At 41.5% G+C, this 26,935-nt stretch overlaps 1 protein-coding gene and 1 pseudogene across 1 annotated transcript in view; one reads left to right on the top strand and one right to left on the bottom strand.

Moving 5' to 3' along the window:
• Nucleotides 1-26,361, top strand: part of P3H2 (prolyl 3-hydroxylase 2) — a 155,229-nt gene extending 128,868 nt beyond the window's left edge. The window contains exons 4-15 of the mRNA XM_032875641.1: nt 906-1,037; nt 3,001-3,143; nt 3,476-3,565; nt 5,515-5,555; nt 6,632-6,726; nt 12,892-13,019; nt 13,577-13,672; nt 14,246-14,396; nt 15,252-15,369; nt 17,791-17,866; nt 22,921-23,061; nt 26,260-26,361. Of these exons, the coding sequence (XP_032731532.1) occupies nt 906-1,037; nt 3,001-3,143; nt 3,476-3,565; nt 5,515-5,555; nt 6,632-6,726; nt 12,892-13,019; nt 13,577-13,672; nt 14,246-14,396; nt 15,252-15,369; nt 17,791-17,866; nt 22,921-23,061; nt 26,260-26,349 (1,301 nt within the window). The 3' untranslated portion in view covers nt 26,350-26,361. The remainder of the gene's footprint in view (nt 1-905; nt 1,038-3,000; nt 3,144-3,475; nt 3,566-5,514; nt 5,556-6,631; nt 6,727-12,891; nt 13,020-13,576; nt 13,673-14,245; nt 14,397-15,251; nt 15,370-17,790; nt 17,867-22,920; nt 23,062-26,259) is intronic.
• Nucleotides 15,781-16,928, bottom strand: LOC116878281 (annotated as a pseudogene).
• Nucleotides 26,362-26,935: the final 574 nt, after the last annotated feature.

Below are 26,935 nucleotides of genomic sequence, written 5' to 3'. Positions count from 1 at the left end.
TTGTTGGCTATTTATATAGCTGTTTATTTCTACATACTACACAAGTAAACAGAGCTTATTCTTCCCTTCCCATCCTCCTGCTGTATTTAAGAACCAGTGGATTGTAGGGATTATGTTAGCTGTTCTGTGTTGGGTTGAGTTAGGTTGTGCAAGAACTGGCCCATTTGCCTACACACAAGAATAGACACACGCCCTTTCTGTTGTGCTTTAGGGTCCCTCTTCAAGTCATCAAGAGACAAGCCAAACTGCCCAACAGAGAAACTTTGAGAGGTTCTCTGTTGAGAGGAGGCAGTTGTGGTAAATTAAAATGTGAAGTCATGAAGTCAGACGATTTTATCATCAGTCTCAAGAGAGCCTGCTCTGCACAAGCATGAATAAAATCTCCTTTCTGGAGAAGACCTCCATCTTCATTATAAAAATCAAAGTTGGGGCAAATGTAAGAAGTGTTTGTTTCTCTGGGACATTAGCTACTTTCGTTTCCTCAGCCCATGTGTGGATGAGTGAGAGCCCAGAGCTAAAGGGAGTGTGACAACCCTACACTTGAGAATCCTTAGCTGTTTACAGCAAGAAGGATGGGACACAGAAAGGGGAACAAAGAGAAAGAGGCAGAATGTGTATCTAAAATTTTGAGCTTTCCTCCATATCCTATTTTAGCAGTCCCTACAGTATTAGGATTTCCAATGTTCAGGTGGTGGACTATTCTGTAACTGGGTAGAATAGGTTCCTGATCAATATTGGCCACACCCCAATATAACATCTATATACACATACACATATACATGTATGTATATATGTGTGTGTGTGTATGTGTGTGTGAGAGAGAGAGAGAGAGAGAGTATGTGTGTGTGTGTGTGTATGGCACGCCAGTGAGCGGAAGGGACCCACCTCTTACTCTTGTCTTCCAGATCACTATATGCAGGTGCTGGTCTGTCAGCACGAATGCGTGAGGGAACTCGCCACTCGCCCTGGCCGCCTCTCTCCGATTGAGAACTTTCTTCCCCTTCATTATGACTACCTACAGTTTGCCTACTATCGAGGTAAAGCGTGGATCGTCCCGGAAGACCTTTGGGGAAGGGGTGTCATTCATCATTACAGACATTGAATTTTCCTCTGTATTTCCCACTTTACCATTGAGGCAATGTGGGTTTATGGCTTTTTTTCTCTCATCTCACATCACCGCCACTCAGGCCAAAGAGAGCACTTGTGAAACCACAAGTGGGCAAATGCTGTGATGATGTCCTGAAAATTTTCTTAGACTGACATTTTATGTGATTTTCAATTTAATGTTGAAAGGTCATATATTTGCAAGTTCAAAGACCAAATATCATAAAAGCCTCCCTCTCTTCCTTTTTTCTGCAGCCCAATTTCATGCCCTACAACCCAGTTTCCGATTTATGCTTTTTTAAAACATATATACACACACCCTAACTTATTTCCCCCTCTCATACACAGAAGGTGGCATATTATTTACACTGATTTTTTACATTGCTTTCTTCACTTAATAATATATATAAGTAAGGAGGGTGTGCCTAGGTGGTGCAGTTGGTTAAGCATCTGGTTCTTGATTTCAGCTTAGGTCATGATCTCAAGGTCCTGAGACGAAGCTCATTGGGTTCTGTGCTGCGCGAAGAGCCTACTTAAGATTATCTCTCTCAATAATAATAATAATAATAATAGTACCAGGGGTGCCTGGCTGGCTCAGTTGGTAGAGCATGCTACTCTTGATCACGGGGTTGTGGGTTCGAGCCCCATGTTGGGTGTACAGATTACTTAAAAATAAAATCATAAAAAATATTTTTTAGTAGGTTGGATCTATGAAATTACCACTTGCTTAGGTCAGTAAAAGCCAAATTTTGGCAATTTTATATGGTCTAACCTAATTGTATTGATACATGGAGATCTTCCTCATTAATTTTTCTTTACATCCGCATGCCATTGTACTGTCATTTATTTTATGTGTCTCCATACTCATGGGTATTGTGTTGTTAGTAACTGTTATTTCAATCAAGGATCAAATGTGTAATATTTTATGTAAGTTAGTTCACATCCACAAGTGAATATCTATAGGATGAGTTTCTGGAAGTACGATTCCTGTGTCAAATCATTCATTCATTTTAAATTTTGATAGATGTTGCCAAATTTTCTTCCATGTATAGTACATTTTTCATTGCTCATCAACAGAATATATTGTGAAATTTTAGATTATTACCGAATCCCACTAGGTGAAAATTTTTATCTCAGTATAGTTTTAATTTCTATTTATCTAATTGAGAAGGTGAGATTGAACATCTTTCCTCACGCTTATAAGCAATTAATAGAATTGGGATTGCTGAAATCGGTTTTAGATGTCATGTGGTCAAACTCAGGACAAAAATAAAATTAACTGCCAAAATTCTGCTCTGCTTATTTGTATTAACTAATGGAAGTTGTCAACAAACATCTTCAGGTGGAAACTTGTAATAATTGATGTAAAACATCTAGCACCAAAGCAGACCAAAGGTAGTACCATTTTAAACACCTGAAATCATGTCCTTCCTTTTGTCTGTGGCTCTTTTGAAGTATGATTAGCACAGAGTGTTGTATTAGTTTCAGGTGTACAACATGATGATTTGACCATCACTCAGGGCTCATTATGATAAACATGGTCACCATCTGTCACCAAACAATGTTATTACAGTCTTACTGTATTCCCTATGCTAAACTTTACAGCTTTTAAGATAAAGACTTATTTATCTTACAACTCGAAGTTTGTACTTCCTCATCCCCTTAATTTCCCCCATCCCCTCACGCACCTCCCCTCTGGCAGCCATCAGTTGTTTCTCCGTATTTGACAATCTGTTTTGGTCTGTGACCATTTCTGCATATGCTGTTCAGCTTCACCTTATCCTCCCTCTTACTCGTGTTTACTGTGGACCTCTCACAGGCATGTTGAAGTATTTCTTACAACCCCCCTAGATGGACCTAGCCTGACTCTAATGCTACAACTCCTTGGTCTTTCAGTTGGTGAATATGTGAAAGCCTTGGAGTGTGCCAAGGCTTATCTTCTCCTCCATCCAGATGATGAGGACGTCCTAGACAATGTAGATTACTATGAGAGTCTCTTGGATGACAGCAGTGACCCAGCATCCATTGAGGCCAGAGAGGTGAGACCAAGGTCCTGGGAAGAAATTGCATTCTGCTAGATGCTCTGGGCAGAATTGGTAAAAATGTAGCACTGCTCTGGAAGATATCTAGCCATTGAGTCAAGGTTCTAGAAAGCAGTTCTTTTGTACTTCAGTATTAACGCCAGAAGCATATTTTTCTCCTACATGACAGCTTGTGAAAATCTATTGAGAAGGAGACTTTTTGTGCAGCTGTGAATATTTTTTTAGCTCACTTGTCACTGTCTATTGAAAAATATTTCCACTTGAACATTTATCATATTTCTTAACTGTTACTTAAATATAAACTTTTCATTCATTTTTTTTTCCTCTAGGATTTGGCAATGTTTGTGAAGCGTCATAAAATGGAATCAGAACTAATAAAATCAGCTGCAGAGGGCCTGGGATTTTCATACACAGAACCGGTAAGAGCAAAGAGGGAAGACGAAATGTGTTTTAAAAGAATACTCAATTGACTTTTTTTTTTTTTTTAAGATTTTATTTATTTATTTGACACAGAGAGAGAGAGAGAGATCCCAAGTAGGCAGAGAGAGAGGAGGAAGCAGGCTCCCTGCTGAGCAGGGAGCCCTATGTGGGGCTCCATCCCAGGACCCTGAGATCATGACCTGAGCCAGAGGCAGAGGCTTAACCCACTGAGCCATCCAGGCACCCCCTCAGTGGACTTCTTATTCATGATTTTATTTCCCAGCTTGATTTACTGAAGATTCTTTTTTTTTTTTTGAAATTCCATTTGCCAATTTTATTTATTTATTAATTTAAATGTTTTAATTATGTTCAGTTAGCCAACATATAGTTTATTGAAGAGTCTTATCTCCTGTGTATTAACAAAACCCAGGGAGGCAGGGGTGGGTGTTTACTCAGTGTATGATAAACATTAAAACACTTTAATAGATCTCCGTATCACTGAGATCCAAAGTCAAAAGCAGATATATTTGTGGGGAAGAGAAATGTTTTGCACCTGTTGCATTTGCCTCAGGATTGTTTCATGTCTTAAATTCTGGATGCAAGCTTTTGTATTTCTCCTACACATTTTAAAGACTAGAAAGACTTCATACAGAACAAAATCAGTGTCACCTGTACTATTCATCATGCTGACTTTTCTCCACTTGTCCATGTTGACTTTTAGTCATTCTTCATGTGAAGATACAACTTTGCCAGTACAGAGAGATTTCTGTTCTGATTTTTATTTAAGTTGTCATAAGCAATTTCTAAATTTTTACAGCTTTTAAGATGATTTTTAGCTATGTAAATAGAATCGATGTGCAATAAATTAACTGTTCTCCTGACACTGGACGTCTGATTTGTTTCTGATTTCTTTCTACCATGTTTAATGCATGAAGCATTTTCCCTCTGTATTGAACTATGCCCTGTGAATAAATTACCAGGAATGGGATTATTCTGCCATAAAAAGACATGAGAAGTTTTAAAGTTCTTGAAATTGCTTTTTTAAGGGAATTTTCTGATACCTTCACTGGTTCTAGAAGTGCATAAAGTACCAGTTTACTATGAATACCTCAGCAATGAGAAATAACATTAAAAATCATTTATATTTCTTATATACAAAATGGTATATCACTGTTGTTTTCATTTGTATTCCTTTGATGGCTAACAAAAACTAACTTTTCACATATTATCATTAATTACTTTTTCTGTGACCTGAATTATCTGGACATGCCTTTTTTCATATATCTGTTAGCTAACTATATAAGTTCTTTACATTTGTACCTGTCACATATTCATAAAAAAGTATTATTTGTAATATATCCTATTTGTAACATTCTTTTCATTACTATCTTATGTTTTTATTGGCATATTTTAAAAATTAGGAAAATTTTTAAGTATACTAATTCTAAATAACGTTTATAGTATGCTTATACCTGGCCTTACTTATCATTCAATGTTTGTAGTATGCTTATACCCAGCCTTACTTATTATTTTTTTAATTGCATTCTCCCAGGAAACTTCAGAAAAATTACTTTATGATCCTGCACAGATAATTAATCAAGCTGGACTTTCTTGTTTGTTTTATTCATGAAACATAAGGGAGTTGGACTGAATGATCTCTTAATTGTCTTCCTGACATCAAATTTTATCCACTTCTTGGATAAAAAATATAAAAACTTAAGCTAATTCCCTTTTATTTTCAAAAATCCATTTGTGCATCATTTTCTCTTTGCCCATGTTTCATTGCCTTTAGGTTTTCTTTTTACTAATTAAAAAAATATTGTATCTTAATACAATATTCAACTTTCCCAATGTTTTAGATCTTTTGAGTGTTTTAAATTTATATTTTCTTTTTATGCATTATATTTTAGTGACAAAGCTATTGATTTTTTTTTTTAATTTAAAACAGAATTATTGGATCCGATACGGTGGACGACAGGATGAGAATCGGTGAGTTCTTCATTCAGAACACAATCCGTTTACTTTTAATGAGAAGAAATACTTAGAGTCATACCCATTATAAGGATCTTAGATCAATGAAATAGGCAAAAAGATATAATTAAATGAATTCTACACTGGGAATTAGAAGCTCAGCCTTCTGGTCCCAGCTCGCTCTTTCTACAGTCATGTGACCTTGGGTTCTTTGTTTTCCTTTCTAGTCTTCTGTGTTCCCTCCAAGGAAGGGGTTTGGATCAGGTGATCTCTGAAGGTGACACCTTCTGTGGATTCTGTTTTTGATTAATAGAATAGAGCTTAGTTTTTTCTTGTTAACGCTGAATTCCCTTACTGTATTTGAAAGCAGGAAGCCCAAAAAGTTTCACTGCAAGCTAAACTACTAGGTGTCATTAACTCAATCAGAAATGAAGAGACTTCAGTTTTTGAAATGATAGAAGTAAAAAATCAATTTACATGTTACAAACAGTTTGAGGAATCATAGAATGTTGAGCTGACTTGGTCTAGCCTGTTAATTTTCCAAATTCAGAAATCAAGTTTCTGACAAGGCAAAGGACTCTTTTGGAGTGTCACCACGAGGGACTGGTAGATGAAAATCTTCCTATTCAAAATCTTGTGGTCTTTCTCTAGGTGGCAAGGCCTCAATCCTGGGTGGTTTAAAATTATTACAAGAGCTCCAAGAGTGGACATGCACAGTTGGATTTGTTCAGTCTGTGTATATTGAAAGGATATCATGCTGTGATTTGTATATTTGCCAAGTTTGAAATTTGTGTCTTCTTTTTTGGAATAGTCGAGAACCACTGCATGAGGTCATGCTTTATTTCAGTTCAGCTATTGTTTGGGGTGTGCTCTCTGCTCGGGACAAAAATAACAACACTCCAAGCATTACAAAGATGCACGTGCTAATATTTTTCTGCTCTTTTGAGACTTAATGTCTAATCTCAAGAAAGGTGAAGTTATGGACACAATTAACTGTCAAGAAAAAAAAGGGTGCTAAGAAGAATAAGGTGCCCTTTGTCTTTGGACATCCTTAATCAGTGGGAAATTCCATTTCAATTATTTTTAATGGGCAGGGTCCCTTCAGGAGTGAACGTGGAAGGGGCAGAAGTTCATGGATTATCAATGGGGAAAAAGTCATCGCCCAAGATAGATCGAGACTTAAGAGAGGGTAAGTATCTGTGCACTTCTGCTTACAGGAGGGAAAGGAGGAGGTAGGACTTGGCTCGTTGTTATTTAAATTAAGGAAGAGTCCACTTTCTCTGGAAACTAAGGAATAGGACTAAGCTACTATATTTTATGACATTCTGAAAGCAAGACTTGAAAACAGTGTCTCAGATTTGTATGTCATCACCTTTGGTTCCCAACAAAAGTGTTTCCAGATTCACTCCCTTATCTGTTGCCCACAGGAGTCCTGTGAACTAGGCAGGGACAGAATGATCAGTTGAGTACCTGAGGCTTGAAGAGGTCGCGGGGTTTCTGTCACCTAGTGAGTGAGTGCCAGACAGTACAGAGTATACTGCACATCAGAGGAACTTGAAGAGACAGGTCACAGGACTATCAGCTGAGTTCATCTACGGTGCTTGAAGCACATATATTCGAGCAGGACTCCGAGTGGTGAGTAGAATTTAGGTTGCATTGACAGCGGTGTGGAGGGAGCCATATTAGTGGATAAAACAATGGAACAAAGGCACAGACATGGAGAGAGCAGAACATGATATACTTACGTCAGATCAAAATTCATAGAAGCACATGTAGAGTGTTGTCAAAGTAGTTTTTAGATAAAGCTAAATGTTATAATTTATAATTTCTCAGGCAAATTTATACACAATTCATTTGAATACTGGAAGCATCTCATATGAGAGAACTGTCCCCACTTTCCAGGCAAGAAAACTGAGGCCCACATAGATACAGTGGCACGTCCAGTGTCTCACAGCTCACAATGGGTTGAGCAGGCATTCGAACCCAGGTTTTTGAATCCAGATCTGATCCCATTTTCCATTACTTAGCTGGAGGTGGAACATAAAAGTGTCTAGAGATCCAAAATGCATCCTTTATTGATTAAATAACAGCAAGATAAGCAGGTTTTAAAAACCTGTGTTGAGAAGTACAGTACTCCTTTTCCCCACAAGATAGTGAGACAGCACATCCCTCCAGCTGATTGGAAAACATCTGGCTCTCCACAGCTCTCACATTTCCCAGCCCTTTCCTTCCTCAGCTTCCAAGTCAGTTTGAGGCAGTAAACAGGATAAAACACTCATCTAATCTGACCTGGCCCCCAGTTTGTAGCCACAAAGCCTAAGCTGTTCTACAAATGCCAGAGAGTTCCATGGTCAGCTAGAGTTCGTGTTGCTTTTTCAGCTGAGAAATCACCCAGGAAGTACGTGCCAGGAAGCCAGCACTTTGCTGTAAAGGTTTGGGAAACTCCAGGATGGTTGCCAAATTTCAAAGCTTCCCTCCCCCTCCGGCTCCCCAGGACTCTGATGTACAGCAGCTGACTAGGAAGGCTAGCATGAAGAGTAGATCAGGAGACTATACCCAGGACGGGGAGAGACCGTGACTGGCTGGGCTACCAAAGTCTATAGAGTAGACTTTTGTCTGTAGAGTTTGCTTAGTTGAATGGGCTACTGAATCTTAGGATGTCCTCTGGGAAAACACTGGAAAGACTTCTGTGGAGTCACTGGAGATTTAAATAGTTTCTAAATTAAGAACAGTGGTAGACAGAGGCAAAGTTCCCAACCAGAAAACACTTTTCTATCTTAGTCTGGCTCCAAGCACATGTCAGGGAGGTAAGAAAGCTTGCGTGCTTCACAGAGTAGACTATATTTCAGCTTTTCTCCTCCTCCACAAAGCGACTGTCGTCTACTTGGTTGCCTGACAGCAATTAGTAGCATTCGCACTGGACGGCTCTGAAGCATTACAGGAGTGGCCCAGGACCATGTCCCAGACAGACTCCAGTCCACGGAATATGCATATCATGAAACTAAGAACACCCATCCCTTACCCATTCTCCTTTCACGTGCCAGTTTCCAAAGGTCCTGCTCCACAATCATCCCCATCAGTATAGTAGAAATGACATTGAACTTGGAATCAGGCATCCCAGTTTCCAGGATTGGTTAGTCTGTTGTGCTGTGGTGTGATGGACACCTAGAGACTTGAGGTCTTTGGGCTCTGTGATCTTCAGCTGTAAAAGAAGGGCAACAACTTTGTGCTGAGTAACAGTGTGAAAAGTCTTCTGTAGACCGTAAAGGGCTGTGCTCACATAAGGTCTGGTTACTTAGCACATCCCTGTTGTGACTTGTAGGACACTGTAATATTTATGGTAAAATGCTGCTTCTTGCCATGTGAGCCACAGGCGGTGAGTACAAAGGAGTATTTTCCTAGATGATCCCTCTTTATTGCAACTGGAGAATCCGAGCCAGGCACATACTTTATGAATGAGAGAAGAATTAAGTTGTTTAGCTAAATCTCCTTGAGCTGTGGTTAGGAGTTGGCTGAAGCCATCAGATCAGGCCCCAGGAACCACAACTTATTGGACCACAGTTTTATTTTTATTTTAATGTTTTTCTCTGTCTGGTGTGCTACTAGTCACACACTACATGTGTGTGTTTCAATGACAGGGTTTGTTTTTCCCCCTCCTCCTCCTCCTCCCCCCCCTCCTCCTCCTCCTCCCTCCTCCTCCTCCTTCTCCCTCTTCCTCCTCCTTCTTCTTCTTCTATTTTTTTTTCCCTTTTGGCTAGTGGGTGGGTAGTTGGTTGTGTCTTGTGAAATGCATGTGTGGGAAGCCTCTGTATAAAAGTCTATGCTCAGTGGTGATTGTGTTAACTACATGAAAGGCAGGTTTCTAGTATGGATTCTGCCTGAAGCTGTGAGTGGGTGGGTAGTTAAGACTCCTTTGTACTCTGTCCCTTCTCCTGATCTTTGTATGTTCCATGTGGCTTGACTAGGAGAACTGGCAATGTCCCTGTAGCCCTTTTAAAATATACTCCTTTACACTTATTAAGATACCACACTTAGAACTTAACATAATAGACCAGGCATATATTCCTATAATACTAAATAATCAACATTGTAATAGCAAATACTTCTACAGAACTTAGGAATGATAGACATTTTTCTAAATGTTTTAGTTTTAGTAACTGTTAAAAGTTGTCTCTTGAAAATCAGGTCATTATATTTAAAGTTCATATACTCTCAAGAGAGGAAAGGAAAAAATATGATATAATACAAACCAACCTGGTTCACTCAACCCTTTATCTGTCATCCATTTCTTTTTGACTTTTATATTAGAAGTGCTTTTCGGTGAACCAACAAGTCGCTTGTCTTTCTTGTTGAAGGAACACCTCTTTTACCTTTCTAAGTGGGAATGGAATATGTGGTTTACTTTTCCAAATATTTGGGAAACTGCCTTAATTTGGCTATGGATCTTATACAGCTACGTAGATTAGAGCAACTTTTCCCAAACAACCTGTGTTTTATGTTAAGAGGTCCTGTTGGAGAGAGGAATGTTCTTCTGGTCTTTTATTGCTGCCAAAATAAATAAATAAATAAATCACAAATGTAGCAGCTTACAATAATATACATTCACTATCCCACATTTTGGGGGGTCAGAAATTTGGGGGTAGCTTGTCAAGGTCCCTTGCTTCACAGTCTGGCACAGGCTTCCCTCAAGTTGTTGATCATCTCTGAGATCTCACTTGACTGGGGAACTATTTTCTTCTAAGCTCAGAAGATAGAATTTGGTTCCTAAAGTCTTAGTGGACAGTGGTCCTCAGTTCCTAGTTGATCACTGGCTGAAGGAGGCCTCCTCATTCCTTGCTGCATGAGTCTGTCTACAATGAAAGCTGAGAAGGCAATAGGCAGACTCTGCCAGCAGGATGGAAGTTGCAGTCTCATGTAATACAGTCACAGAAGTGATGCCGCCTCACCTTTGCCATATTCTGTTGTTAGAAGTGTGTTCCAGTCCCCACTCACACTTGAGAAAAGCAAGTTACGGAAGCCCATGAATCCCAGGAGGCAGTGATCATCAGGGGGCCGTCTTACAGTCTCTCTGCCATAGGAACAAAGGAAGGAAGGAGAGAAGAGGGAAGGGAGGAAGGAAGAAAGGAAGGAGAGAGGAAGGAGGAAGAAGGAAAGAAGGAGGAGGAAGGAAGGTTGGTTTTTGTGCTCAATTAAGGGAGAGAACTGCTTCATGCTATCTTGATAGTCAGGATATTCATGCCTATTTACATATTAAAAGTTCTAAGAAGTCCTCTTAAATTTTATGTAACCTAATACTTCCCAAACATATTTGATCAAGAAACTCCTTTTTTCATCAAAAGCTTTCTGCAGAACAAAGGCTGAGAAACACTGAATTGTGTATGTATGTGTATATATATATATTTTTTTTTCTCTGTTCATCCAAAAGATTGGTACTAAAAAACTATACCTTGTGGTCATATTCCTGGAATCTGAGAAATTCTGTATTTATAGATTTCTTATGACAATCTAAAAAAATTAATAAGGGCAACTAGTGGGTCATGTAAATAACCACCTGATAGCCAAGTCCCACCATGAGACTTCACACTGCAGTGGGTGAGGCTACTAGCCCACTGGCACCCGTTGGTGATACTTTGGTGACTGAAGACTAACAAAATATGAAGCCCAACAAACGTATAAATAATGTATCAGGAGCAGACGAAGGCCCAAAGTTATCATGGTACACTACAACTTCACAGTAATTGCAATCGAGAAAAGTTGCAGTGCAATGAGTCATTACACATCAGAAATACTATAAAGGATGCTGGCTCCAAAGAATCTGGGCCAGATCAGGGAGTAGAACATTCCTGTGGAATGTAGCTTCTTGGTTCCTGCAAAATAACATTAACCATTTCATTAATATTGTTAACTTGAATTTAGTTAGTTTTATGGTCTTGCTTTTATTTAATCTTGTGAATTGCTTTTGGTATTACAGTTATATGAAACTGTAAAGATAAATAAATATGGCACTTACAGTTTTATAATTGTAAGTGTGGAAGCAAAATTGGGATAAAATAATGTGTCAGCACTGCCTCTCCTTAGGGAACTTTTCCTTTAACAGATAACCATATATTATTAAAGATTGGGAGACGCTGTCTTTTTATCTTAATACTCCACTAATGGTGGACTGTAATGAATCTTTCATCATAACTAGAATATTAATAAACGTGGTGCTGTTCCTTAGTTTCACCAATTAATTTTAAGGACTAGAGGGGACATCCATTTCCGTTGGTTTCTTCCTTCTTCACCTGTTGTGCTGTAGGCCCATGTGTTGGGGACCATTGAAGGAGAAGAAGGGAGCAGCTGAGCCCTCCCTGTGCCTCCCTCCCAGGTGGACTCTTGTTTTATTGACAGGCACGTGTCAGGTCCCTTAGGAGTTTATAAAGACCAGAACATTTTTTTTTTCCTTTTCTGTTCAATTTTTTAGCTCAAGCTGGTTGCACTGTGTTACAGCTGAAGATTTCCTTGCCAACAGAAGCTTCAACCTTCAGTTCTGTCCTCTGTGAGGAAAGAGCCTGGTCAGGTCTAGATTTTTGTCATTAACCACCTAAAGCATGACCCCAAATCATCCCCTTCTGAAAAGCCCACATGGGCTAATTTCATGAAGTTGTGGGCCCTATCCAGGGAGAGAGCCAGGGCCTATAGGAAACCTTCCCATGCAAAGAAAGTAATATAAAGATTTGCCCAGAGAACAGAAGAAAATATATATATTCCACAAACAAGACCATTTAGAGTCAATTAGGTGGCAGGAAGGAGACTAGGAAGGAGTTGGTTGGCTTGGGTGTGGCTGTCCTGATGGTGCATTTACCAGCTGAGTTTCTAGTGAAGATATTTCTCTCCATACCAGTGAGACTGCGGTATATATGTCACGTATGGGGGCACAAACATGTGATCAAGTAATGTGATGTTTTAACAGAGTGAGGAGCCAAGTGTTGTGGGGAAGGATGTGTGCAGTTACAAAGAAAATTCTAGAAGTTCTCTGAACATCATCCTGTGAGATTCCTAGTCTGCTTTGCCGGATCATTGCTGGAATCAAATGAAAAGATAGTGTAGCAAACCCACAATACTGTACAAATGTGACACCATTATTGTGATGTTATGGAGAAACCTGGTTGTCAGACATCTGTCTTTTTCCTGAATCCATAGTGTACATAGCAAGATTCCAACGTATCTTTGCATTTTTAAGTATTCATGAGCAAAAGTATTCATGAGCAAACTGATTCTCATGAATTTCACATAGAAAACTGATGGGTGTCCTGTGCTTCCCCCACCTTGGGAGCAGAGGTAACAGAGAAGACGGTATGTTCTGTCTCTTCAGGTGGCCCTCTGCTCTATGAGAACATCACGTTTGTCTATAACTCGGAACAGTTGAATGGGACTCAGCGGGTTCTCCTGGATAACGTCCTGTCAGAGGAACAGTGCCGGGAGCTCCACAGCGTGGCCAGTGTGAGGACCCGGGTGGGAGGGGAGCCTGATGGAGCTGACCTGGTGGGAGCCCTGGAGCTCTCTGGTCCTGGTCTCATTTGGAGTCAGGAAACCAGGCCTGAAATGTCACTTTCTTTAGGACAAGGACATCAGTGTGGGGGGCATTTTCATAGCCTGCATTGGGATGATTTGAATTTTGTCCAGATCTGGACACAACTCCTGGATCTGTAATAGTTAGTGACTTTATACCTAGGACAATAGCCATTCAGCATGTGTTCTGCTACCATATAAAGTCACTGGGAAATCTCTACATTTTAATCAATAATTAACCAATATATTGAACATTGATAGCCTGTTTCTACAAATCTAGTATTTCATGATGAACGTGGAGAGTGAAGTCTAAATGAAGATACCTCTTTGGATGGGAAGAATTAATGATATCAGGATCCTGGTATAAAATAAGGTTGGGTCTGAGCATTGACTGTGGTCCTTAGTTTCCTGGCAGTCAGGGCAAAAAGGGAGAGCTGATGAAGTCATCATTGTCATTAAGAAAGCATCTTCTTGTATTTTGCTTCCAGGGAATCATGCTTGTTGGTGATGGATACAGAGGGAAAACTTCACCCCATACACCCAATGAGAAGTTTGAAGGTGCAACTGTCCTGAAAGCACTCAAAGTAAAGTCGTAGCTTGGGTTTGGGTTCCTAAGAGTCCATCAAATACCTTCTGTGCATGTAGACACAGGAAGCAGGAGAGTCAAGATGGTAGATGTGTCAGGAGAAGTGAAGGGAGAAAGCATGAAATGATATCTCCATGGTTTTAAATCACTCCTTGGTTCCCTTCATTGAGTCATCCACTTACCAAACATTGTAGATCCTAAATTCATATCTGACAAATAATATACAGCCCCCTCTCCTCCCCATCCTCAAGGAGATCCTGGGGCAATGGCAAAAACGTACTGAACCCCATGATGATTCTGCCCCAAACCATGTGTTGTTGGGGAGAAAGGAGTGTTCTCTGAGAGGAGACAAGAGGAAGAGATTAGGTTTCAGTGTTCCCACTGTGATGAGGAAGGATGAATTTCAGTGGCTCATTTTCCTAACCCAAATCCAAGAGCAGCATGAGACTGTATTCCCACTGGTCAGTGCAAACGTGATCCTCTTTAGACTGCCTTACTGGAACCTAGTGCCTGTTTTTTCTCACGCCTTCCGGTCAACCCAGCCCGATCTCATGCTCTTCTTTGTCTTCAGTTTGGTTACGAAGGCCGAGTCCCCCTGAAGAGTGCCCGTCTGTTTTATGACATCAGCGAGAAGGCTCGAAAGATTGTAGAATCCTATTTCATGCTGAACTCAACCCTGTATTTTTCCTATACACACATGGTCTGCCGAACAGCCCTGTCTGGTAAGATTCCAGAGTCTGAACTTTTTCCCTCCTACCCATGGTGAGATGAGAATGGAAACAATGTAAAACAAAGTTCTGTTACATGTTAGACTCATGGTTTTGCAAAGTTGTAAATTCCCCGAACAGAAGCAGCTTGTTCACTTTTTGCTCCCCCTTCCCTCTGTTTCTCCTTGTTTGAGCCCCTCAAGTTCCGGAAGGCCATTGCTTTGCCTGTCTTTCCTTTCACAACCATTTCCCCTACTTGCTTAAAGTCACGTAGAGAAGGACTTTCCTGCTTTAGGTTTCACTTTGCAGGGAACCAGGAACCTGGAAATTACAGTCCCCCATCACACCCTGAAGCGTTAAGTGGTTGCATAGAAGATGAAGGGATTTTTCAAAGAAATGTTCTTAAAAAGGCAGAGACCGCCTCACTTGTGGTTGTCATGATTTCTCTCCTAGATCTTCTCTGCCACGCCCTGGTGAGTGGGAGGGGAAGAAGAATGTCATGGGAGGAGACTGACATGTGAACTTTCAGCTAAATCAATCTTTTCTTTTTACATTTTCATTTCACCCCTCTCCTTCGTCTTTCCTGCATGAAGTCTGACCCATGGAATGCATGGAATTCTTATTTTGTATCTTCATATCAAGAAACTTTCACAGGAGAACAGGCAGGCGTGATTTGTCCCCAGTTTCACACGTTTGCACCAAAGCAGGACCTGTCTCTTGACAGCTTAGTCGGTTCGTTTATCTCTGTGGGTCTCTCCTGTATCTCCTCAAATTCGCAAAGGGCACTAGTGATGGGAGAAGACAGGCTGTCAGCTTGGCTGGCGGAGGTTCCTGCTCTCCTGTCATCTCACCTGTTCCCTTTTCTGGCAGGTCAGCAGGATAGAAGAACGGACCTCAGTCACCCCATCCACGCTGACAACTGCCTGTTGGATCCTGAGGCCAACGAATGCTGGAAGGAGCCTCCTGCGTACACGTTCCGGGACTATAGGTACAAGTATCACCACCTTCACTGATGAAGCTTTTGCTCAACAGTTACCAGCTCTCCATGGAAACTAAAAAACTCATCTGTTTGGCTTCTCATCAGATTCATCTCAATGAAGCAGAGATTCTCAAATAACCTTCCTGAAGCCACAACCAGGAAGGGACTTGGCCATCTCAGATTTTTTTTTTTAATGTTTTTAAATATTTTTAAAGTTTAAAAAGTGTTTAAAGTTTGTAGTTCCTAGTAGGAAAACATTATCTGAATGAATACCCTAATGGCAACAATTGCAGAATGTTTCAGTTGCATGGGGAGCAGAGGGGTAGGGATTCTCTTCACAGCACCCCAGATTTCTTCATGAGAAGGTCGGAGGTACACTGGTTTGTATTATTGCGACATCCATTAGGTGATCGAAGTTGCTTTTCCTTCAGCAAGGGCTTGATTTGTCAGAAGGGCATTATGCTTGACCTCCAAATTTGGCTGACAATTTACTGATGAGATTCATAACCTTTGGGTTGTTCTGATATTTTGACATATTCGCTGGGTTCTGGGACACATCCTGGAAGGCCACCATAACTTCTGGATCCTGCATGGCTGCAAGAACTTCCGGATCACTAAGAATTTCATTGAGCCCAGGCATCCCTGCCATTCCAGGCATCCCCCCCTGCCATTCCAGGCATTCCTCCAGGAAAATTACCAGGCATTCCCCCAGGGAAGCCTCCTGGGAAAGTAGCCATACTGAGCTCCTGATTGTCGTCTGGCTTCTTCCTCCCTCGGGGCTCTCTCATGTTCTTCCCGAGCCTTCTTAACCTTTTCTATTCTTTCTTTGATCTCTCGTTCTTCACGTTTTCGCTCGTATTTTCTCCGACGTTCAGCAATTTTCTGGGCCCTCGGCTGACCTTCTTTCAGCATTGCACTAGCGTCTTCATCATAATCCAGTTTACAAGCAAGGGCAAGGTCATGTGCGGCTTCTTCCCAATGGCCCAGAAGTCTGTGTGCTTTCCCGTGCCACTTACAAGGCTGAGCTGAATCAGGATTTATTTCAAGAGCTCTGTCACAGTCTCAAACGGCAGCATTTGGCTTCTGTACTTTGATGAAGACACTGGCTCTCTTGGCATACAGAATGGCCAAGCGAGAATTTAGTTTGATGGCATCTGTGAACAAGTCAATGGCTTTCTGTAGTTCACCATCATTTAGGGCATCAATGGCAGCCACTTTTCTATCATTTGCCTGATCCATCCTTTCCTCAGTTATCTCTACATTTTCATCTCCCATTTCTTGAGGGGCATCGGTATCTGGTTCAATCGCACCTTCATTGTCAATTCTAGATCACTCTCCTCACTTGACGGTTCATCTGTCTTTATGTTTTCCTCTGCCTTCTTACTATCTGGTTTTTCTTCCTTGATACTGTCTTCTGATTTAGTTTTATGAGTGGTTGGTGGTATTTTACCTCCCACGCTCTCCACCCACTCCCGCAGGAAACACAATTCCTCGGTGTGCAGAACGCTCAGATCCTGCTTACACATTTTCACGAAAGCCTGAAGCTCGCTCACTTTGCGGGTGTCCATGGTGCAGAGGCAGTGGCAGGTGGCAGGCACGGCTGAGGTTGCGACCCGATTCCAGGCGCGGGTACTAGCTCAACATGATCGTGTGGAAGTGGTCATCTCAGATTTTCACCATAAAAATCCAAGCACGTTTTTGTTGTACCTTAATCCATAAAATGCCCATTTTATTTTCCTATTGAAAAGTAGAGTTTCCTTATTTGATCATTTGGCTTTCACTGAAATGTATCCCTCGTGGGACATGTATCTCAGTCTGAGAACCCAAGGGTCTGCTGCCCCAGGGCGCATAGGGGTCTTACAATATCACTCACCTATGTCTGCCTTCTAGAAATAAGAAACTGGAAACTCTGAGGAAAGATTGGATGATGTTCTAGTGTCTAAAGAGAAGTCACCATGTATTTAATTGTGGTTAATTACTGCCATAGAGTGTGCCATACAAAAACATTTATTGAACACCCCCTAGCAAGACCACAGCTCTTGGAGCTTTCTATCTACAAGGGGGGGGGGATACATCCTTTAGAGTTACAAGCATAAGAGGTAAGAGGGAAGAAGAGAATTATAAGTAGCGTGGGCAAGTTCAAAGGAGTAGATTAAATCCAGTTAGGTTTTCTTGGGAAAAAGTGAAATGCGAGATGAAATTTGAAATATCATTAAAATGTTAGCATAAGTGAAACAAGTAAATATGCAGGGGTATGACCCAAACTATATCTGATCTTACGCTTTAGGGTTGGGAGGGTCGGTTATTTCAATGTCCAGTTCAAAGGAAACTTGACCAATCAGGCCGGTCATTTATTACATCTCCAGTATGTTCTGATGAATCTGTTGTGAGCACATAATCGTACAAATGGTTTTCTCTTTTTTCTTATAGTGCTCTCCTGTATATGAATGATGACTTTGAAGGAGGGGAATTCATTTTCACTGAGATGGATGCCAAGACCGTGACGGTAAGTAAAACTATACAGGCAAATTTTTGTGGCATTTCTTCATATCAATCTTGCTGTTTTTCTGAGGATTCAGACTGTTGGATTTCAAATATCTGAGCTTGAGAATTCAAAAGGTGCACAGTTGGCCAGTGAATGTATACATCATAAAATGTTAGAGATGGATTCATCAGTGAAATCTTCCAGTCCATTTTACAGATGGGTAATTTAAAGAATAGGTATATGAAGGATTTGCTCATGATTACATGGCCAGTTAGTGTTAGACTTGAAATCAGAACTTGGGTCTTCTCATTCTTTGTCAGGTAGTCTGATGGAAACACAAGAACACCTATTTCTAAGTTACCCATGCCTAGGACTAGACAAATGGATTCAGTGGGATAGCTTTCAAACAATCTGGTGTTCTCCATGCTTGGATTGAGCATTGCACTCTAGACCACTAGTTATCAAAATTACTGTGTATGTATTTATATGCTTGTGACTGTAAGTAAACCTGTACCTGAAAATTGATTTATACACATTACACACACACACACACACACACACACACACACACACTAAAGATGAGATTCTAAACACAACTCCATAAGTAAAAATCAACAGTTAATTTCAACTAGGCAAACCAATGCCTTTGGAAAACCAGTCTACTGAGTTATAGACCATAGAGCCAGCATCCTTTAGACTTTAAGCCAAAGAGCATACACCAGGGTAGGCAAAGCACGTTTTCCAATTGAGGATATAATTGAAATGTAAATAGATTATGAAATACATCTTTCCTCCATACAAAATCTAAATAGTTGAAGCATGTATCTGATAAACTTTAAGGATTTTGGGTTACACATACTATTTTCACAGCTTTTTCCGAGTATTATGTTTTCCCTCTCCTATTTCGTGTCCTTTTCTTAATAGTGAAATACCCATCTATCATTCATGGCATACCGCTGGGATATAAGCAGATGATATAAAAAATTCTGTACTACTGGCTTTGAAAGAGAACTCTGTGGAGATTCTGGTTAAAATTGTCCAGAAACCTTGGAATAATTAAGAAAAATATTTCATACCATTTCTTGCAATTAAGTGTATCTAAAAAGTTATGATGCCTCTTGGTTTGTTGTGAAAGCTTAAGTATCAACCGTTATTTTAATGCTTCATGATCTGGAAAATTAAATCAGGATTGATGATCTGGGTTGCTTCTAATCCCAACACAAAATTACCATTAAAAAAAAAAAAGTCTCTGTGGAGAAAGCATTTGGTTTCTGAGCTCTTCCAACACTAGAACAGATTTTAAAGTGCTTGCGCTCACACAGTTGGAAAGAAAAAAAAAAAAAAATCATAGGTTGAAAAGATTTCTTTGCTTCTACACCATCTAGTGGCCATATTTGGAAATGCCCAATGTTTGAAAGCAAGTGATGCCTGGAATACCATGTGAGAACAAATAATTCATTAATTGTTGAATGCAAGTTAACTGTAATTCTGCTGTTTAAGGATATGAAAGCATATAATCCTGATCTTCTACATAGCTATATGTTTAAGAGAAAGGTGTAAGTATTTTAAAACGTACTGAATCTCACCCCCCACCACCCCCAAAAATGTAAAAGAAAAATTGATTTAAACAGTATTTTGATTGAAAAGCTCCAAGTTGATAGATTCATTTTTCCCAATTTAGCTCTATTTCAGATTAATACATACAGTGGAGTTTTTAGACCATTTTGTAAATAATAAAAATTCTTAGGTAATCAGTCCTAATGAAAAAGAGAAATGATTAGCTTTACTTTTCAGCTTTCCTTTCTTTGACATAAGGGAAAAATTAAGCAGAGAAATGGCCCAACTTGGGGCTACACAAGGAAAAAAGTCTTCTAAGTACTTTGGAAAAATCTGGGAATTACACAATTCACTGAATGGTGGCTAAAGATTTACATTCATTCAAGACGAATACAGCACAAAGGCTTCTCTGACTTGAATCATCAGGTAGATGGAAAGCGAAAGGAATGTTCCTTTATCATACTTGGAAGATACATAGATTATTTTCAACACCAGCATATTTGTGAAACATAAGTATTTTGGGATTTGGGTTTCCTCTGCAAATTTGGGAGAGGTGAGATTTAATAAGTTCTATTTGCATCACGAAAAATTAAATTCAATATAAACTGTGTTCCAAAAGTATGTTTACAATCATCTAAACTTCAGGACATATTTTCCTGTAAAAGTCATGTCATAAATGAAGCTTGTTTATTCCTTTCCGTGGCTAATGTGTAACAGGTGACGCTCTCCATTTGATAAGATCAGTCACGGAGACTTGCGAACCTATGTACCTCTAATTAATTCCAAATGCTTCAGGCAGCTGATGGTGTCTTCTCTTAAACTTTCCCAAGTTCTTCATGTGTAAAAACTTCTTTCAATTCCTCCTGTTCCATCAGAGATAAGGCATAAAGTTGTCCCCCCCATCCTATCTTTAATACTGTAAAATGTTACTGCTGACCCTTGATGGTAACATAGAAGCAATGACGCCCACATGTGGTAGAGTGGGCCCAGACCAGCACTTGGGAATGAGCCGCCCAGAAAACCAGAAACTAGATCTTAAAGCTGTGTATATGGGAAGGCTTTCCTATCCTACTTCATGTGTTTCAAGTATCATTAATTTTGTTGTTTCTACATGGAAACGTACAACAAATTCCTTCTCCAGGGAAATGAAATCAGATTGATACCAAAGGCACCCGTAAGTAGTGAACTCTTCAGATTTGCATCCGAAAAGTCATCTTGACAAAGCAGCATAAGTAAATCAACTCTCTCCAGCAAAGACAAATCACTTCTCAATTATTGTGAATAGAAGAGTAACCAGAAGGTGACTGCTTTTCTCTGCTCATCTCTCTCTCTCTCTCTCTCACACACACACACACACACACACACACACAGGTTTCAGACTTCTTGACTTCTCCACCTCCCTCCGACCTCCCATGTGTATCTTACAGTCTAGGGGTAACTATGTTAGGCAGCATCCAAGGACCTCATGAAATTTCTAAATATTTCTCCTGAAGCCGGCAGTAAAAACACATAGCCATCCACTTTTATGGTGAAGGAAACCAAAGGTTCTTCTAATGGGTATGTATCAATCCAAGTCAATGCAGAAAATAACTCCTTAAAATAGGCCCATGTCATCAAATGGTAGGAGTTTTGTTTTTTTTTTTCTTTTACTCTACTTTTCTAAGCTCTGCTATGGAATGAGTACCGTTTCTGTGTTTCTCAGAAAATTGAACTCTACTGACATCCGACGCTTTTTTTTTTTAGTCTTTTTAAAAATTAAGTTATAATGTATTATTTGCTTCAAAGATCCAGATCTGTGATTCATCAGTCTTACACAGTTCACAGCACTCTCCATAGCACATACTTTCCCCAGTGTCCATCACCCAGCCACACCATTCCTCCCAGCCCCCTCCCCTCCAGCAACCCTCAGTTTGTTTCCTGAGACCAAGAGTCTCTTATGGTTTGTCTCCTTCTCCAGTTTGATCTTGTTTCATTTTTCCCTCCCTTCCCCTATGATTTTCTATCTTATTTCTCAAAATCCTCAAATCAGTGAGATCATATGATAATTGTCCTTCTAACCCTCTAGTTCCATCCATGTCATTGCAAATGGCAGGATTTCATTTTTTGATGGCTGCATAATATTCCTGTGTGTGTGTGTGTGTGTGTGTGTGTGTGTGTACCACATCTTCTTTATTCGTTCATCTCTCGATGGACATCTGCGTTCTTCCCATAGTTTGGCTATTGCAGACATTTTCTATTATAAACATTCAGGTGCACATGCCCCTTCAGATGACTACCTTTGCATCTTTGGGGTAAGTACCTAGTAGTGTAGTTGCTGGGTCATAGGGTAGCTCTATTTTCAACTTTTTGAGGAACCTCCATGCTGTTTTCCAGAGTGACCGCACCAGCTTGCATTCCCACCAACAGTGTAGGAGGGTTCCCCTTTCTCCGCATCCTTGCCAGCATCTGTCATTTCCTGACTTGTTAATTTTAGCCATTCTGACTGGTGTGAGATGATATCTCATTGTGGTTTTGATTTGTATTTCCCTGATGCCGAGTGATATGGAGCACTTTTTCATGTGTCTGTTGGCCATCTGGATGTCTTCTTTGCAGAAATGCCTGTTCATGTCTTCTGCCCATTTCTTGATTGGATTCTTTGTTCTTTGGGTTTGCGTTGGATAAGTTCTTTATAGATTTTGGATGACATCAGACACTTCTTAAAATACAGATGCCAGGCCCCTTATCTTCTGTTGCTCAGTTCACTCAGTTTGGAGAACCCGCTCATTTGATCGGACACTCTCACTGCCCTCACTCCTCTTCTCTCTCTGCCCTCTTCCCCTGAACATTACTGAGCAGTTTCACCTGAGCACAAGCTTGGAAGGACTGTGTTCATCACTGCAGAGCCTGGAGGCCATGGAATAGGTCCCTCCAAGGAGGAGAGTGAATTCACTGAGCACCAGTGGGCAGGAATACTAGAGTGGGAACTAAAGTATCATATGGCATTAGACTTGACTTTTTAAAAATCTTCGTGTTATGAAAGGCTCACAAACCAGACACGTACAATGGAGGCATGAAAAATGTGCACCCCTGGAGCCACTACCTAGATCAGTAATAGAAGGTACCACCACTCTTGTGCACTCCTTGACTTGTTTTTGTCATTCCCCAGATATCAAATGGGCAGCTGCCATATGCCAGATTCTGTGCTAGAGCTAAAGGCTGGGAAATAAAGTAAAAAGGAGCCTTTGTCTCCATGGAGTTTGTCAGCCATAGGGTCGCCTGTGTTGGGCAGTGACTTTGTGCCCTTGACTATGCCAGCCATTTTACCTGAACACTTTAATGTCTGAATCACACCTTATTCTGAGCTTACCTTTGTTTCACGGGTGAGGAAATTGAACCAACCCATTTCTACTCCAGCCCAGGATTCCATTTTTCTTTGATTCAAAACTTGACCTAAATAATCCCATAGAAGGATGGAGAAAGGGGTCGTAGAGATGCTCCTGATATGGAAAGGAGAGCCTCATTTTCACCTTCTTCCTCAGGCCTCTATCAAACCAAAGTGTGGTCGTATGGTCAGCTTCTCTTCTGGAGGAGAGAACCCGCATGGAGTGAAGGCAGTCACTAAGGGCCAGAGGTGCGCTGTGGCTCTGTGGTTTACCTTGGATCCACTTTACAGAGAATTGGTGAGTGTCTAACCCCCACCCCCCGAAGGCCAAGTAGATGTCCCAAAGACCTGCTTTGTGAACTGATTTATCTGAAAAGTCCATTAATTGTTTCATAACCCTTCAGGGATCTTAGAGATCATAAAATCAATCAAACTATTATAGAGTCCTTTCTTTCTGGTTTCCAACACTGGCTGTGTTTTCTAAGCAAGAACAGATTTTTCATGATGAAGCAATTACACAGCTGTTGTATGTAGTGTGAGTCTGAGAGAAAGAAGAGGGGCTAGGAAGGTAATTCTTGATCAGGGAGGTTCTAATAAGAAAACGTTTGAGGAAATAGTGATGGCAGTCCCTAGTTAGTCTTGAGCTTATTACCAAACTGTGGCATCAAGAGAGGAGAAACACTTTCTGCTGGGCACCAGGAAGACTTACCTATTTTCTCAACAAATCATTAAGACGAGCACTGAGGGGCGCCTGGGTGGCTCAGTTGGTTAAGTGTCTGCCTTCTGCTCCCATCATGATCCCAGGATCCTGTGATCGAGTCCCACATTGGGCTCCTTGCTTTGTGAGGAGCCTGCTTCTCCCTCTCCCTTTGCCGACCACTCCCCCTGCTTGTGCTCACTCTCTCCCTCTCTATCAAATAAATAAATAAATAAATAAATAAAATCTTTTAAAAAATAAATAAAAAATAAAAAGAGCACTGAATAATTTATGAGACATGTGTAGGAGATGGTGAGTCAACCTGAAAAGTTTGTTTTTATTTACTATTGTTAACTTAAACACTGCTTTTAACATATAGTTTTTATTATACTGGAAGTATACTTAACCTGGACCCCATCCTCCTGGATGCCCCCCACCAGAGCTTATGGTCTCTCTCTGTGAGGCTTTAGAGGGAGGAGTTAAGACCAATGGGTGGAAGGAAAATGTTGGCTCAACATAGAAATGACTTAAAAATTGTTGCTACCCTTTGGTGGAGTTGTCTGCCCTGGAAGTAGCGAGTTCCTTGTCCCTCCAGTCAAAGCCTCAGCAACAGCTTGGCATGGGATACTGACACTGAAACTGAAACTTCACGGCAGGGGCTAAACTGGTGTCTTCATCTCCTTCAGCCCCGGGTACTGATGAGTTATGAAAATCTAGTCTTTAAAACAGCATTCGATCTAATTTTCTCTTTGGATACCTAAATTGGATCCAATTTAGTCAGAAACTGTTTAAAATTCATTCCTGTGTCTCATGCATTTTGCCGTCCGATCTAACTCACACAGATTTTAGGTCACATTCTGTGAGCATTCTTTTATGTACTTCACAGATGTTTATGGAAGATCTCTGTGCCTGGGCAACCCTGCTCAGTAGGCCATGGGGGTACCACGGTGACAAAGCACTGTCCCTGACCATGAGGGGCTTGGAGAGGTCCGCAAGGAAGTAGATCTAAGACAGCAGTGCACATTTTGTAGGGAGCATCAAGGAAGACTGACTTGTAGAGGCTCACTCCCTGCTGGGGAGATGATAGCCGCGTGCCCAAAAGGACAAGTGTCCTGGTCCTGACTGGAGGGGCTGGTGGCAGGCAGAACACTCAGTTCTGAGAACTTCAAGAGGCACTGAACAGTCTTCCTCAACTGTGATTCCTTTCTTTCCTTGTGCTTGTCCACTCCGAAACACCAGCACCTCCCCTGCCCCCAGAACTGTGCTCTTGCACCAGGGAATCTAGGCAAATGAGCAGATGGGGAAGACGACAAACTGTTGGAACATCACCACACTCTTTTCTCTCTCTAGTGTTCAATTCAGCAAACATGGAGTCCGTTTCATTACTCAGTATCCCAACACTCTCTTCCAAGATATTTTCCATCATATAAACTTAACACAAAGTAAATTCTCTTGGCTCCTTCCCAATTCAGAGGGTTCGGAAACTTCTCCAGAATCGGGGCAGTAGCGGCATCTAGTGGTCACAGGAGAGAATGACCAGAACCTCTTCAACTACTGGAAAATTGAGCGTATGGGATTCCCAGGCTTCACATTGTGATCAGCAGGGCAGTTTTACAGACTACTGACATCTGTCTCCATCCGCAAACATTCTGGCTAAATTGATAGAGAGTGTGACCTAGGTATGGAGAGCTTTAAAAGCTCCCCAGGTAATTCGAATGTGCAACAAACTTCGGGAGTCCCGAGTTGGGCACCTCTTCTCAGACGGAATCCCTGAGCAAGGAAAGCCTATGAAGGAGTCAGCAGAGCTGGCAGATTTCCCTGCTGGTTATAAGTTGTTTAAAGGTATCAATTCTCAAAGAGTAGTTAGCATTGTAGACTCTGAAGAATGCGCGATATCGGAAGCCTGGAACCTCAAACAACAGGAACTGGTACAAGGGTTGTGAGCATGAACCAGACGGTGGCGTGGTTGGGACCGAAATGCTAGGGGCCCCTCAGAAGCATGGGCGAGCCGGGTGTCAAATGGGGGTACGATCTGGAAGCTGCAGCATTTGGGCTAAGAGCTGGTGACAGCCCAAATCTGCCGTTCTCTAGTGGGACTGATTTTGCCTCCTAGGGTGCATTCGGCAAGGGCTAGAGACGTTTTTGGTTGTCAAGACTTGGAGGGCGGCACTACCAGGTCCCCATAATGGGCAAAGGTCAAGGCTGCTGCTAAACATTCTACTAGGTTTGGGACCGCACCCAACAACAAAGAATTCTCTGGCCCAAAATGTCAGGAGTGCCAAGGTCGAGAAATCCTGCCCTAAACTCGGGCAGCCATAGCGGGCACTGTAAAGGGGGTGGAAACAGGAGGGAGAAGAGACAGGACTTGGTGATTTATCTGGTCCGAGGAGCCATGGCTGGGCTTGGAGGGCAAACGGGTGAGCAGAGGCAGTCTTGACTGAGAGAGAGAATTGGTGAACAGGACCGGCATAGGTGTGTGGGGGAGAAAATGCTGACTCTGGCTGGAATGCTGGATTGGAGCCCTGAGTCAGAGATGCCTGTGGAACCCCAGTGTAGAAAGGGTACTAGTTGGTTGACTACATAAGACTTCCGGGCAAGAGAGAAATCTTGGAAAAGTTACTGCTTAAGACATAAGGAAGTCAGGAGAAGGCACCACTGGGGGGATGGGGATGAGGGTCCTGAACTGGACCTAGCTCCTATCTCTGCACACAAAGATGCCCAGAAGTGTTTGGGAAGCACCTGCTGCTGGGACTGACCATGCTTCCTGTAACAGAAATGTGTCTGTTACCTGTTTTGCAGGAGCGGATACAGGCCGATGAAGTGATCGCCATCCTGGATCAGGAACAAGGAAAGCAGGGACTGAATATCAACCCCAGGGATGAGCTATAAAAACGAGGGAAAGAAAAGTTCTATCAGATATTTATTTAAATTGTTAATCTTATGAGAACCCCTTTATTTTTGTACAGAGCCATGATATAAATTAACAGGTCAATCCGAGTTGCCAGATCCCCCTGCCGTGCCTGCGGATGCCCGCTTTGCCTCACTCAGCCTGTCCGTCTCGGTCTCTCATGGGGTCTTCTGTCCCCATCCCCTCTGCACACACAATGACACACGTGCATGTGCACGTCCTTTGCTATAGATCCGAAAGCTCTGGCAGAAAGAATAAGTTTGTTCTTGGCAATACTACACCTGTCCTGCGTGCTCCGGTTCTAAGGTTAACGTGTGATTGGACTCAGAAGGCTTTCGGGCCCCGTGCCCTTCAGCAACACCCTATCCCAGTATGGGGCCCACAAGCTGGAGTCCAAGGAGCACCCAGCAGGGTCTGCGCTGCCTCGAGTGTCCCTGATCCTCTCGGAAGAGTGCTGCAGGCGATGGAGGGGCCCAGCCTCGCCAGGGCCCTGGTGGAGCCACTGGCCCTGGTATTTTCCCCAGAGAGCAGACTTGCACTGGAAGCTTCGATTCCTCCTCCACAGTG

Source organism: Lontra canadensis, unplaced genomic scaffold (assembly GCF_010015895.1).
Source record: "Lontra canadensis isolate GAN:19392208 unplaced genomic scaffold, GSC_riverotter_1.0 scaffold56, whole genome shotgun sequence".
NCBI classification, from domain to species: domain Eukaryota; kingdom Metazoa; phylum Chordata; class Mammalia; order Carnivora; family Mustelidae; genus Lontra; species Lontra canadensis.
This window is presented reverse-complemented; position numbering and strand designations above follow the sequence as displayed.